This window comes from Oreochromis niloticus, linkage group LG20, assembly GCF_001858045.2.
Source record: "Oreochromis niloticus isolate F11D_XX linkage group LG20, O_niloticus_UMD_NMBU, whole genome shotgun sequence".
Lineage (NCBI taxonomy): Eukaryota > Metazoa > Chordata > Actinopteri > Cichliformes > Cichlidae > Oreochromis > Oreochromis niloticus.
The window spans coordinates 32,681,636-32,695,761 of NC_031984.2; the positions used below are offsets into that span (position 1 = coordinate 32,681,636).

The 14,126-nt window shown below is 38.4% G+C and overlaps 1 protein-coding gene across 4 annotated transcripts; it reads left to right on the forward strand.

Moving 5' to 3' along the window:
- Window positions 1-440: 440 nt before the first annotated feature.
- Window positions 441-11,475, forward strand: gata5 (GATA binding protein 5). Of its 4 annotated transcripts, none has more exons than XM_005462760.3 (7): window positions 469-831; window positions 1,312-1,976; window positions 5,012-5,181; window positions 7,133-7,261; window positions 7,477-7,561; window positions 7,828-7,955; window positions 9,941-11,475. In XM_005462760.3, the coding sequence occupies exons 2-7, from the start codon at window positions 1,457-1,459 to the stop codon at window positions 10,058-10,060; spliced, it is 1,152 nt and encodes a 383-aa protein (XP_005462817.1). In that variant the 5' UTR covers window positions 469-831; window positions 1,312-1,456; the 3' UTR covers window positions 10,061-11,475. The 4 variants fall into 4 exon arrangements, with proteins under 4 accessions (XP_025757761.1, XP_005462817.1, XP_005462816.1 ...); XM_005462759.3 differs by having other exon boundaries at window positions 1,316-1,976; XM_025901976.1 differs by having other exon boundaries at window positions 441-1,976; window positions 7,136-7,261.
- Window positions 11,476-14,126: the final 2,651 nt, after the last annotated feature.

Genomic DNA, 14,126 nt, shown 5'->3' on the forward strand with positions numbered 1-14,126 from the left:
TTTTTCCAATGGACAGGTAAATGTAATAGTTTTAATCTAAAAGATTATCTTTCAGTTTCATTCTGCACTTTTATACCTTGAGGAGCTGATTTAATTGATATGAAAATGGAAACCTTGGGAACAGTTTTATTTGTTTCAAATGTGGAAAACATTGAAACATGATTTTCTAGGCGAAAAAAAGTCGTGCATTAAATTCCCGTGTAGAAAATACCTATGAAGCGTAAAGGCAATGTCATAAATGCGAGCAGGATCGTGAATACTGCCGTGTATAAAGTGCCAATGGAGCCTCCATATCCTTCGTCCTATCAAACAGAACAGGGTTCTATTAGTTTACACTTTAGAAGTCCTCAGTTCTCAGGTTTGAGCACTCCTGCTCTGTCCTACCCAGGGGTCCTCCCTCCTTAGCGTCTTCCTTCCCTCCCCTCCGCTGTTCCCACCCAGGTCTACCTCAGATCGCCGATCCGTGTCACGTGTTTTACTCCCGTACAAATTTTCCAGTAGGAGAGCGAATAGGCGCACACTCATAACAGCAATTATCAGCGACAGTAACTATCTCCAGATATACGCAGAGGAAGAAGAGCGCTCCAGTGATCCCGGACTCCCCTTCCCCCTCCCCCTCGAAAAAAATCATTTTACTTTTGCTTACATTTATCTTCGACCACTTGCGAGCAACTTTAACGCACTAAAACCGAGATATTTGGAGAGGCTCGGCTGAGCTCCATCGTCTGTCTGCGTGGGCACGGAGGGAAAAAGTTTGCCTACAGCGCTTCTCTGCTGAGATTTTGACTGCTAAAAGACCGGACTGCTTTATCACCCGACTGTCCTTATCTGGTGAGATAATACACTGAGAGCCCTTGGAAAGAAACTGCGTTCCTCTTGTACACAGCGCAGAGCCATTATCAACGTTTTATGTGTTTTGATTTACTATTGATAGAAAGTATATGCATGGCAGATATGGAAGGGGAGCTCGCTATCTTTTGTGGTGTTTGATTGGGTTTCCGTTTCTGATTTAATGAGCCAACAACGGAGGCTCAGGATGTGTGGGGTTGCTGATAGTCGCCTCTGAGTGCGCAGATATCCTTGATCATTAATGTCATTTTAATCCATTTCATGTCTCAAGGTGATACAGGTGAAATATGTCTGACACGGACTGTGGAACTTTCCTTTTGGCATGGCTCATTGATTAGGGAAAAATAGGTTTTATTTTTGCGCAATAAAGCTTACAGTCTGGGTGGGTGGATCAGTTGCCCATGAAACTTTTCCAGTATTTTTTCAGCTATCTTCTTTCTCTGTACATTTGTCTGTAACAAGGCAGGATTCACATCAAGGCACAAAAGTTCCTCAGGAGAGTGTGGATGAGATTTGTGGACATCTCCACAGTCCTGCGACTGCCTAAGGAAGCCCTCATCGTGTTTTTCCAGTTTTCCGCCAGGAAGTAGATTTTAAAGAGAGAAAAATGTATCAAAGCCTGGCCTTTTCTTCCAATCAGTCCCATTACACGCATGACACCGGGAATTACATCCACCCTTCTGCCAGCTCTCCCGTCTACGTCCCTTCCACCAGGGTTCCTGCCATGCTGCCCACCCTGCCCTACCTGCAAACCTGCGACTCGCCTCATCAGTCTCACGGCCTCACTGGTCATCACGGCTGGCCCCAGGCCGGCACAGACGGCTCTTCCTTCACGCCCAGCAGCCCCCATCCCTCACATGGATTCTCCTACTCGCACAGCCCGCCCGTGAGCACCAACACCGGGCGAGATGCAACCTACCAGAGCCCGCTGGTTCTCGGAAACGGAGCTCGCGCGGACCAGTACGGAGGCGCTCTGGTGCGCTCGGTCGGAGGTTCCTACTCCAACCCGTACGCCTACATGAGCCCCGAGATGGCGACATCCTCCTGGACGCCGGGACATTTCGAAAGCGGGGTCATCAGCCTGCAGGGCCGACAGGGAGGTCTGTCAGGGAGAAGATCCAGTCTGGGTAAGCACATAAATCAAGTTTCTAAAACTATTGCGAAATCCCAGTTCCCTCTGATTTACTGGAATTTTTAAAATTATTTTTTTAAACGAAGTATGAAAGACTGACAGTAAATATTTTTTATTCATAAAATAATTTGTCATAATTTGCTTTTTAATCTGTTTTTAACGGGGTTTTTTATGTTTTCTGTTTTTTTAAGCCACAAGATCATATTACCGCTTGAAAACACTAAAGCTAAATTGTTGCATTTTCCTTCCAAATATTAAGAACATAATAACAATCACGTCAGACTATGTTTGATTTACGTCTTCTAATTATTGGCTGCTTAATGTCCAAATGTCAGCATCAATAAGAAGAAGTGAATATTCTGAATATTTTGTTCCTGAATACGGTGTTGTTGTTGCCACAATAATTGTTATTGTTTTTAACATGGCAGAGGTTCTTTTTAAACCTCGTTTATCGGTCGTAAAGGCCAGGCAGTTATTTATTACAGCGGCTGACAGAGAGGCCTGTAAACATAATGCTTGTGTCATGTGTCGGTGATTCACATTAGTTTTAAACAAGACACATTCATCAAGAAGAGAGTGTCGCTAAAAGAGGATCGATTAAAATGTTAATTTAATTCCCTGTTTTAATCACGACCTTCAATACACACGGGGAGAGAAAAGCCCAGTGAAAAGGGCCACTGCCGTGACAATGATAGCGGTTATCACCTTGATCAGACAGTCGAAACGTCTCTAAGTGTAGCCGTCAGCATTTATTTGGAGGCCACGTGTTGGATCGGGGAGGCAGGAGTGTTTGAAGTTCATGATTTAGAAGAGTTTGATGGTTTGACACCTCTTAAAAATGTTGACAGATAAATGAAACCCAATTTAACCCTTCAGTGTATTGTTGGTTTAATTAAAGAGCCCATTATTATAGAAAATTTTTAACAGTGAGTTCACATTGGTTTATCATTTCATTAGATGAACATGATAATTGAACATATATGTTCATACGAGAATCTCTTGCAGTATTCTTAGTGGTAAAGTATTAATATCCTCATAAACTAATGGAGGATCCTCATAAACTCTGGCCACACATTTGTTAGTGGACCCTTTTTTGTAGGCCCCAGGTTTGACATGGATGTTTTACATATCAGGCATTTAAATTTGTGCACAAAGGAAAACAAAACTAGACGGTCTTTATGGCCTTAAATACTTGGGCAGAGTTTATGGTCAGAACAGTCTTGATAGTTAAAATGTGTTAACAATAAAGTTTCCATCGCCCTATAAAGAAATAAAAAACATTTATTGGTGCAGTTTTGCTTCTTTCCTGCTTTCTTTTAATTTGATTGACGGGGACGAGACAAGCTTTGATGTTTTCTGAGACTGCATTCAAATATTTCAAAAACGATTAAATAATCACTTGGCAGAGCTTAAGTTTAATGACATAGCAATGAAGCGCACTGCCGATTGTTATTTAGGCTGTTTTAATTTGAGATCCTCTGTCATCAGAATATATACTTAAGAGTATATTTTGTATAACTGTAATAAAACTAAAGGAAACTTTCTAAATTTTGAAATGTGGGACCCATAGACTTGCTGTCAACTTGAAGTCCTTACCACAATTCAAACTCCTGCATGACGTGTACCTGTAGTTAGTGAATATTTAATTGTCATCCTGATATGGGGGTGGGGATTAGGTGATTAGGTTAAACTGATTCATCTCTTCTACTTTACTTATTATAAGTGCATTAACCGAACCAACATTTGGGGACTTGAACGCATACATTATTTTAATTTGAAAAAAAGGAAACATTTTCAGGCAAGGGGATAAGTCTAACCATGAGGCTATTCAACTTATGGGACGTTAACTTATTTTACAGAGTTCATTTATCTCATCATGGCTAGTTTTATCATTTTACTACTCAAAGATGACTATAAACGCTGCTAACTCACTTTCTAAGAGCAGGCATTTTTTATGTAATATATGTGTTTAGTTTAAGGGTTGTCATGTTTTAAAGCAATCTGGTGTTTTGTGTTTTGATCTCAAATCCAAATTCTCATGTCATTATTTCCAACCCTAAGCATTGGAGATGATGATTATCTTTAGGCTGACTGTGAAGATTAATTTGGACCGTTTACGAAAACATAAACCTATTAATTCTTCTCAGTCATCTTAAATATGAATAACTGGTATTTCAGAAAAATCTTCGGTTTATATCATATAAAGTGTTTGGTAATTAAAACGCAATGATCCACATAGCCCAAATCCGTTGCGCATGCGCTCCTTTACAGTTTTACTCGCCCTTTATTTTGTGATCAATTCTTTTCTTCCGGAATGATGAGAAGCACAATCACAAGTTCAAAGGGTGAGTCCGGGACAGCTTTGTCCCGACGGACGTGGTCTACTTCAGGTCTGGCTCGCTCTTTCTGTCTCTCTTTCTCTGGTTTATCGATGGAGGGATTAGGTATTTGAGCAATTAATGCCAGGAGTCCGCAGTGTGTCAGAGAGTGATGAATGTGGAGGTTGAGGTGATGGCGGAGGGGGTAGGTCGCGGGGGGGGGGGTGAAATTGCTCGCCCCTCCAAACAGATTCCTCTATTTGATTCATTCGCATGCGTTTGAGCGCCCTTCATCATACGGACTGGGGTGGGGGTTGCGTGGTGGCGGGTTACATTCCTCCCTGGCTATTCATCAGGCACTGGACCGTAGCCACGACCCCGCCACGCAAGCCCGCGTACGCTGTAAAAGTTCAGAAGAAGGTGTTGTAAAAAGGCATGTAGTCTTTTGAATGTATTCATCTGAGGGTACCGGAGAGACCGAAATGTCGTGAAACCACGAAGATAAGAAGTGTTAGAGGTTGTCAGAGATTGGTCACGTTGGACAAACTGGGTGTGAACACGAGTACCATGTAAACGTTTAGGCCTAAATAATGTCCTAAACTCAAATGAAATAAACTGGCCAACAGCCATGAAATAATCATGGAATGTGCTGAGTTATGGTATATGTGTACATGCATTCAGTCTAATGTGCGTTTTCCCTGTCTGTTTTCAGACCTGATAGACGACATGCCCACAGAGGGCAGAGAGTGCGTCAACTGTGGCTCCGTGTCGACCCCGCTGTGGCGCAGAGACGGTACCGGGCACTACCTGTGTAACGCCTGCGGCCTCTATCACAAGATGAACGGCATCAACAGGCCCCTCATCAAGCCGCAGAAACGACTGGTAAGACTCGCCGATAGATCGAAGAAACATAGAAGTATAACTATGTAGCCTATGTCACATTTGGGCGATACCAAGCCAGCCTACCTCATGATTTACATTTTTCAAACCACACTGCCATTCAACAAACTCCAATTTGTTTATTTATCGATTTTTTTTAGTTGAATTTATTGTCATTGTTGAATTAGATCATTTCCGGTATTTCAACCAGATATAGCATTGGAAATCATCAGTAAATGTTGTCCTCAATAATATTCAAATATTCAATAATTTAAAAAATACATATACTATTACTATGCAGGGGCCTTTCCGGATTTTTTTTCAATGGATTGTACACACATGGATTGTGTGTTGCACTTTAATGTTGCAAGGGGAGAGCAGAGTCAGCAATCAAAGCGATTAATGAAGAAAACGGTCTTGAAAATAAAAGATTATTATTCATTCTAACAAGAAATAAAAAATATATATTTTTCAACTACCTTAAAAACATTACCAGCAGATAATCAAAAAGCATAAAGATGCAAATTCATATTTCATCTTTGACACACTTATATTTTTATCATAAAGTTAAACAACTATACATTTTTTTCTAGTACTGTAAGCTGTTGTGTTCAATTTTTTTTCTCCAGAGGTTGTGATTATTAATCATTTCTAGAAATCTTTTTTAAATTATTTTGTCCTTAAAATCTTCGAACAGGCATAACATCTCCTCCATCAAACTGGGGTAATTGCATGCAACAATTATCATTTAAGTGCCTGGAACCATGTTTGACTGTAATATAATGTGAATAAACACTCTGTTGTGAAACTTTCTCATGGCTTACTCATCAAATGGAAATCACATTGCACATTAGGGCTTTTATGGCTTTTGACAAGCTGGTTACAAACTGAACCTGTAGTTATGTTAAGACTGTTTTTCTTCAGTCTACAGTTTAAAAGAACCAAACATGTTCCGTTTATATTGATATAAATACAACAAGTCATCACTCTGGGGAAAGCTGGGATAAAGAAAAAGAAAACTTTTGCTTTAAAATTTTTTAGTTTGTTTTTGTAATCTGATATTATATTAAAAACTGTTTTTCCAGTGGCACTTCATTTATAAAAATGAAAGTATCTTAATGCACAATTATGAAAAGAAATCCAAAATAAGCAAAGACTTGATAACAATGAGGAGAAAACAGGGGACGACTGAAGCAGCTAAGCAGGGATTCAGATAACACCCATGCTTTCCTTAAATGGCCAAGTTATATTGTTATTAGTGTATAAAGTTAAATGTTGAAATGAATTACTGATAATCAGCAAAATAAGCAAAAACGCATCACTGTCAAGTATTAAATCTTCAATAAGACACTTATTAAACACTTTATTTTTATCATGTGACTTAGGTCTTTATGCCCAGATTCTTTGGTAGATCTTATATATCTTGTTTCTCGTTTTAAAGGAGATATTGATTAGAAATAATTCAGAAAATGTGAATGGCAATGTTAGTGCATGGAGGCTTCAAGGGCTTTGTATTTCCCAGGAACTTCCAGCTCCAGAGCAACTGTGACTGTCAGCTCCCCAACAAACTATTTCCACAACAAGTCTTTTTTTTCTGTTTTTTATTTGTCCTGTGCTGACCTTGCCCTTGATTCGAGCTGTTTTTAGACAAGTTTCTGCTTAGCAACATGATTTTCTGCTGCTGCTTTTGTTTCTCCCCAAACCAAACAGATATTCACACTTGAAAGAATTATTTATGTTGCCTTTACATGTAGCCCAGCTAATGAGTTATTATTTTCTCTTTTGCATGGGCCTGGGGGCATTCATCATTGTTATACCAAACATATCAGCATCCTGCAATTCTTTGGAAAAGTTGAGGGAACAGCTTAACGCCGATTTCTCAAACCCTACTTCAAGATGTGATGTGTGATTTCAGACAGTTGCTAATTCACCATTCAAATATGTCCTCCTGCAGCAGACCACATCACGCCGGGCCGGCCTGTGCTGCACTAACTGCCACACCAGCACCACCACCCTGTGGAGACGCAACGCTGAGGGAGAACCTGTCTGTAATGCCTGTGGCCTCTACATGAAGCTACATGGGGTAGGCCATGCTAAAAGGCTCTTTTAGCAAGCTTCTTGCTCCAGCAGGGAGCAGCTCATTATTTGCACAGCGTAAAACCTCTCCAAGGGCACTGTGGTCGCTGTTATCAGAGTGTGGGAGGAGAAGTTGCATGGGTTGTCATGACACTGTAGCCTCTGTTGTATTAGGGCCTGGGAGGTAGACTCAACTTATTTGTGTTGCTGTATTCCTTCCAGGTGCCCAGACCTCTCGCAATGAAGAAAGAGAGCATTCAGACAAGGAAGCGGAAACCCAAGATGCCCAAGAATAAAACATCCACAGGTAGGTCAAACAGACACTAAAATATGAAGGATGTTATGTAGGAGAAAAAGCTGGTTAATGAAAGCAGTGTCAGTCATGTGAGTAGCTACTAACAAGAAATGAAATAAACAAGAAAAACAAAAAGATTATGCCAGAATTGTTTGAGAATGTGCCTTCTCTAACCCTTTCTGGGTTAAAAGTTTTCCAGAATCTGCCATCCATTCTGAAAAGCATCTCAGTGTATTAACATAATCATAGCTCATTTTATCGTCATGCTGATTCTCCAGGATCTATCACTTCCGACGCCGGCTCCCCAACCTCCCTGTCAGTCTCAGAGCACGCTTCCACTATTAAGAGTGAACCCAACATGGCCCCGTCACCCTATGCTGGACAGACTGTAACATCTGCCACTCAGGTAAAAGGTTTTCCATGCAAATTCTGTTTGACTATGTAGAGACTAAATTGAGCAGCAATTATTTAAACAACTGCTCAACAGATTTTAGTTTTGCCTATTCTTTTGTGTTTTTTTAATGCCTCTATTTTTTTCTTTTTAAACTCTCCTTGCTTGTGGCTAGTAAGTGGCACATTAAATTTGCTGAAGCATCTGTGAAAAATATCTGTCTAGATGTCTCTCCCATATCCCTCTGCCAATGGCTTGTCAATATTTGGAATTTCTCAAGCTGTTAAAAGTCCTTCAGAAATGTCTGACCTTTATGAAAATGCTCTTTCCAGTTTGATTCAGACATGCAAAAACCATTTCAATAAGAGCAATGGTGCAAAAGTGATTGTAGGAACCATGTTTAAGACGTTAAGCTCTGTCATACTCACAAAAAGAGATGTGAAAGAAGAGGTAATTAAAAATTCCAGGTGGTGAATGTATAAATGTTGAAAATCTGAAGAATTTTGCTTGCTTTTCTACTCCCAAACGTCCACAGATTTCTGTTTGCAGTTTAATCCACTGGTTCCGAATCATCTTGTCAATGAAGTGGATATAGAGCCTAATGTGCTATAATCACATGCATTCATCGATAGGACTCCATTCATTCAGTTACCTTAAGGAAATGTTATGTCTAGATTGCTTAAAGAAACATTAAATTAATACATTAGATTTCAATCAATAAATTTAAAGGGGTGGAAAGAGCATGTCTGCAATTGACTAACATCGTTACTTCCAGGGATACTAGCACTACCCAGTCCAATCAGTCAGCTAGCCAGTTACATCCATAGAATTTACTAGTATTTTTCTTTAGAAAAATAATATTATGGTGATTATGGTACATTAGTTTGTTTAGTAGTCATTTAAACATGTAAGGTTTATATATTCCATACTCATTTTATATAAAGTGAAATAAGTGAATCCTTTTTTGTTTTACTTTCGATGAATACCGCTTACAGCTCATAAAAAGAGTGACATGCCGAAGAACTGATGGTGTTTAAAGTGCAATGTGAAGTTTTCAGTCTTTCTTGATTTGTTGGTTGATGTTGGTTGTTGGCTGAAATTGGATACAGCCACGAGATTTTAGACACTTGCTTTCGAACATGTCCCATCTGCAGACACTGCAGAAGTTTTACGGAGATTCCACTTTCCTTTTCCACAAGGAATCAGCACCTGCCCACAGTGCCAAAACTATTTCCCAATGGTTTGTTTGCCTGTGCTCAATTGGCCAACCAACTCCCCTGACATTAACCACAAATCACTGGTATTGTCAAGAGGAAGACGAATACCAAAAGCAAAATTCAAAAGTAAAGATGGCTGCTCCCAAAGCAGTCTGGGCTTAATTAATATCTGAGCAATTCCACAAGCTGATCGCCTCTTTTCCACAATGCACTGATGCAGTAAGCCATAGGAAAGGAGCCTCAACCACTGGGTACATAAATGAACATATGTTACAGAGGTTGAATATTTCTGTAATTTTTGGTGTAAATCCTTTTTTGATTGATCTTCTGAAATATTCTGGTAATTTGAGATACTGTGTTTCTGATTTTTGAACAGCTTTAATCATCAAAATTTAAAACAAAGGCTGAAATATATGAAACTTTGCCTTTTTTAATGAAGTTACTAAATACAGAAACGTTGACAATGTTGACATTTTTTGACATGCAGTAGCATATAAAGATAGGTGAAATTTCTGGGTAAAAGTGAACACAATGCTTTCAACCTACAATCATTCCAATGGTCAGCAGAGGGCGACTTCTCTGGATGCAAATACACATCTGGTTGTATAGAAATCTATGGGAAAACTGTCATTGACTGCCCTTGTAAGACCTCACCAAACACTTTGTTGATAGGTTTGTGCATAAAATGGCTAGTTTCAGGTAATTTTGAGCAAAATATGATGCTCATTTTGTAAAAAACAAAAAAAGGTTTAGTAATTTTTTGAATGTCTTTTATTCCTGTAGACTGCTTCTCAGTTGGACAGCACAGCCTCAGGACACGTGGACATTAAATATGAGGATTTTCCATTTACTCCGACCTCCTTGGCTCCACAGAATTCCTGGTGTGCTCTGTCTCAAGCATGAACAAGCTCTGCCACAAGGGCAATACTGACCCGACTTGATTGATCAGTGAGGTCATCCCACCATTCTGAAACTTCTCCTTAACAACTCTGAAGCTGTGGTGGGCCAACATAGTAGGTCATAACCAGACAGATACTGTCATCCCACTGTTATCAAAAGGGGCTGCACAATTTCATTCTAAGGACATCTAATGTATTTTCTATATTATATATTGTAACACACTGGCTATGTAATGGAAGCATAAATGGCTCTCCTGGACTGCATTTTTGAAGGATACATGTGAGCTTTCCAAAGACTCTGGACTGGCCCTGGCTTTTCTAAACTCATATCTAGCAACTTCATTTCCTCAGAGGGACAACAACTACTACCTATTGCTAAAAGATATTGCTGTTTTTGGCAATAATCTACACAGTGCACAGCAAACCAATGCAAGGATGATTGCGTGGGATTTTATGAGCTATAACTCCTATAGCCCCCTTTTTTATGACTTCCATACAACTTCGTGTGGGTCATTCGTTGCTTCAGTATGAAATCGTCAGAAGGGAAAGCAAAGTTTGTTGTTAATGGTTATGCACAAAAAACCTTGGTTAGTTTTGGACAAGATCATATTTTTTATTGCTTAAAAAAAGCTCCAGACTTTGTTTCTCGGGTGTCGAGTTCCACTTCTTCTATAGGTGAGAAACACCTGGCACAATTTATATGCAATTATTCATATAGCTATTAATGCTTCTAAAGTTTAAAACCTAAGGGTCATAGCAAAGACTCCTCATAACAGTTTCATTCATGTTCCTTACTGTCACTAATGTGATAAAATGTCACAGTTTTCTATGAGGTTTCCAAGAACATGTTTTCATGTTGTTGTCACTGCAAGAAAGAAATCCAGAAAATGCCTTTATGGCTGTTTAGCATGTCTCATTCCCTTGTAGATAATTAACTTTTATAGGCACATTATTTGTGTTGAGATAACGACTGTTAAAAGTCATTGTAGACACTAAAACCAGCCAGTTATGACCCACTGTTCTCCATGTAGAATGGCTTTTGTGCTGTATGTGTCTCAGTGGTGATGCTTAGATTATGGTAGATTTATTTTTACAAGAAACAGAAGAGATAAAATGCATCCTGCAAGAGTTATTTGAAAACCAGGAGCAGTCATTTTAATTCTGACATGACGACATATCAGAATTTTTACCATTTTACTGCTCTAAAATTTGATCTTAATGAAAGTGCAATTTTTTTTTTCTTCAAAAATCGAAGACAAAACAAAGTGTGAAATTGTTGTAAACATTATTATCTAAATTTATTATCTGTATTTTGTTAATATGTAAGGAACTGTTATAATTTTGTTAAGAATTGTTTTCGGGTTTTTTCTTCAATGCTCTTTGGAATCTGTTAAGTTTAATAAAACTGATTCAAATTTTAAAAATCTGATGAATAGAATGATTTTTGAATGAATCTTTATTGTACAAGCTCAGCATCACTCCAATTTTATTCATGTAGGTGAATATGTTGAAAATGTTTTCAACACTTTTAACTATCAATCATATTGACGAAACTGTTCACCAACTAAAACATTTAATTAAAATAATTGAACCTACTCTATTTTAGCTACTTAATAAAAGTGTTACTACTTACAGATGTATTATTTTTAGTCGCAGCTCAACCTGTTAGCCATTACTTTTATTTCTTACCATTATTATTTCCAGCTATTTCAACAGTCAATCTCAATACTTTTTTATAAACATCAATTTTTGGGTCAGTATTTCAGGCTGTGGTCCATATTAATAAAGTAGTGTTTGTAAAGTAAGTGTTAGTAAAACTGTTAATAGAAGCACAAATTGGGAAGTCTTGTGGCAAGTTAAGCACAATTTAAGCTGTTTTAATCTGATTTGACTTTATTTTTTTCCTTTTATTGTTATAATGACCATCAAAAGGAAAGTCGTTTTGAAACATTTTGTAAATTAACTGTCCAGATAACTGCCAAGAGGCATTTTATGGTCAGGGATTTTATACCACATTGCAAGATTTACTTTTAGCAAAGAACACTCCACATTTTAGGTATACATGTTAATTTTTCTACTGTCTTGCAATACTTGTTTTAGGCAGTTGTGTGTATTTGTGCAGGTATTGGTCTACGGTGGGCCTATGCAGACACAAACATGCTCCTGTGCAGTCCTCTAAAAACCCAACATCATGAAAAACTGTGTGTAGGCTGATTGGCTAAAAGTAGACTGGAACAGAGACAGGAACCAACCAACAATGGAAGAAAGAAAAAAAGAAAAACAAACACAAAAATACAGCATGAAAAGCACAGACAGTGGCTTCAGTGGACACTTCATTGTTTTTAACACTTTTTCCCCTCAGCTCTTCTCCAGGCCTGCCATACCTGAAGAGCCACAGAAACCCGAGGAACAGCATCCCAAAGACTAATTGTACCACATACTTTAGACACTGCCTCCATCTGGCAAGAGACATTCTCTGCAGGTAAAAGAGCCTGTACATAGCTCCCTACTGTCTGCCAACGCAGTGCCAACAGAGAACCATATTCAACACATAAGCTGGATCACCAGTGCAGTGAATTGCTCATTATAAAAGGTGTCAGAAAACGGAGTGTTGGTTTACAGCTATATTGCTTTGATTATTTCTTATGATCTTTATAAATGCACACATAAATGTGTATCTGTGGATTGTTCTAGTTTTAATAATCCATAACTTAATTTATTTCTACCAGCTCATGTGAACTTCATTCATATGGACTTGCAACAGAAAGTCAGGTTAATGTTTATTTTAAATTTTTCCCAGACTGAAATCACAACAGTCTTTCATCCAAAGGGCAAAGTTGATAATTGTTAACCATATCATATGTTTTATGATTGCTTTTTATTTATTTTTTTATTTAACTTTTTCAATTCTAAAAATGCTTTGACATTTCATGCTTCCGATGCTAACTTCTAAATACATGGACTTTAAAACTATCAGGTAACTTTCTCTTGATTCAGATCCCTGGTCCACCGTCATTGTGCATTTCTAATAATACTGCTTGCCTTCTATGTGCCACTGGTGATTAGGTTTTACTGTATAGTTTCATGTAGGGGAGACCGGGGATAGTTGTAACGTGGGTCAGTTGTAACACTTCCAATTTCTCCAATCAGGGCTAAGTTTCAAATGATGTGATTCATCCTGTGCATGCCGAATTCAGTTCTTCTATCACATGTGAAAAATCAGCACATTTTGTCAAACACAGAGAATTTAACATGAAAAAAAGTAATTTGTATGCCAAAAAGTAAGTTTTTCTACTTTATTTCAATTTCTAATAGTATTATCTGCTTTGCAGTTAAACTCATCAAACTTAAATTATGTTATTTGTATGTCTATGGGGATATATTCTGTGTAGGTCTTTAGTGCTAATGTTTTAGCCGTTGGCTGTAATGTTAGCTAGTTCATGGCTATAGGAGTCTGGGTCAGTTGTAACAGCAACAGTCTGGGTTAGTTGTAACAATAATGCAGATGTTACAACTTACCACACTATTACTTTAACTTATATTAAACAAGTTGGGGCAACGACATCAGCAGAGAGAGTTTCACTGGTCGCCTTTGTGGTTAATGCCATTGGCAACACAATTCCTCCACTGTTTGTGTTCCCACACATACATTATGCAGACCACTGTGTCAGAGATGGACCAGTAGGAAGTATTGGTAGTGGAAATAAATCAGGATGGGTGCAAGAAACAGATTTCCTCATCTTTCTGAAGCACTTTGCAAACCACACCAAGGTAAGCCATGATAAAAAGTAATGGAATTGCGATGCTGGTGCACAACTACATTTTTTCAGCTTCATTGTTATGTTCAAAAGTTGGTGCAAGAGTTGTAGGTTATAATGCCCACTGAGCCAATGAGGCCAAACTCAAGGAAGACCAACCAAAATTAATGAAATATTCAGTTGCAGAAAATTCCATCATTTGTCTTTTTTGGGGGGTTGGAATATGTTCAAAAGCTAGATTTCTGCATTCTGTCACACACAGAGCTACATAAATGGCTCTATGTGCATTCATGTGTTGAATAAAAAAGATTA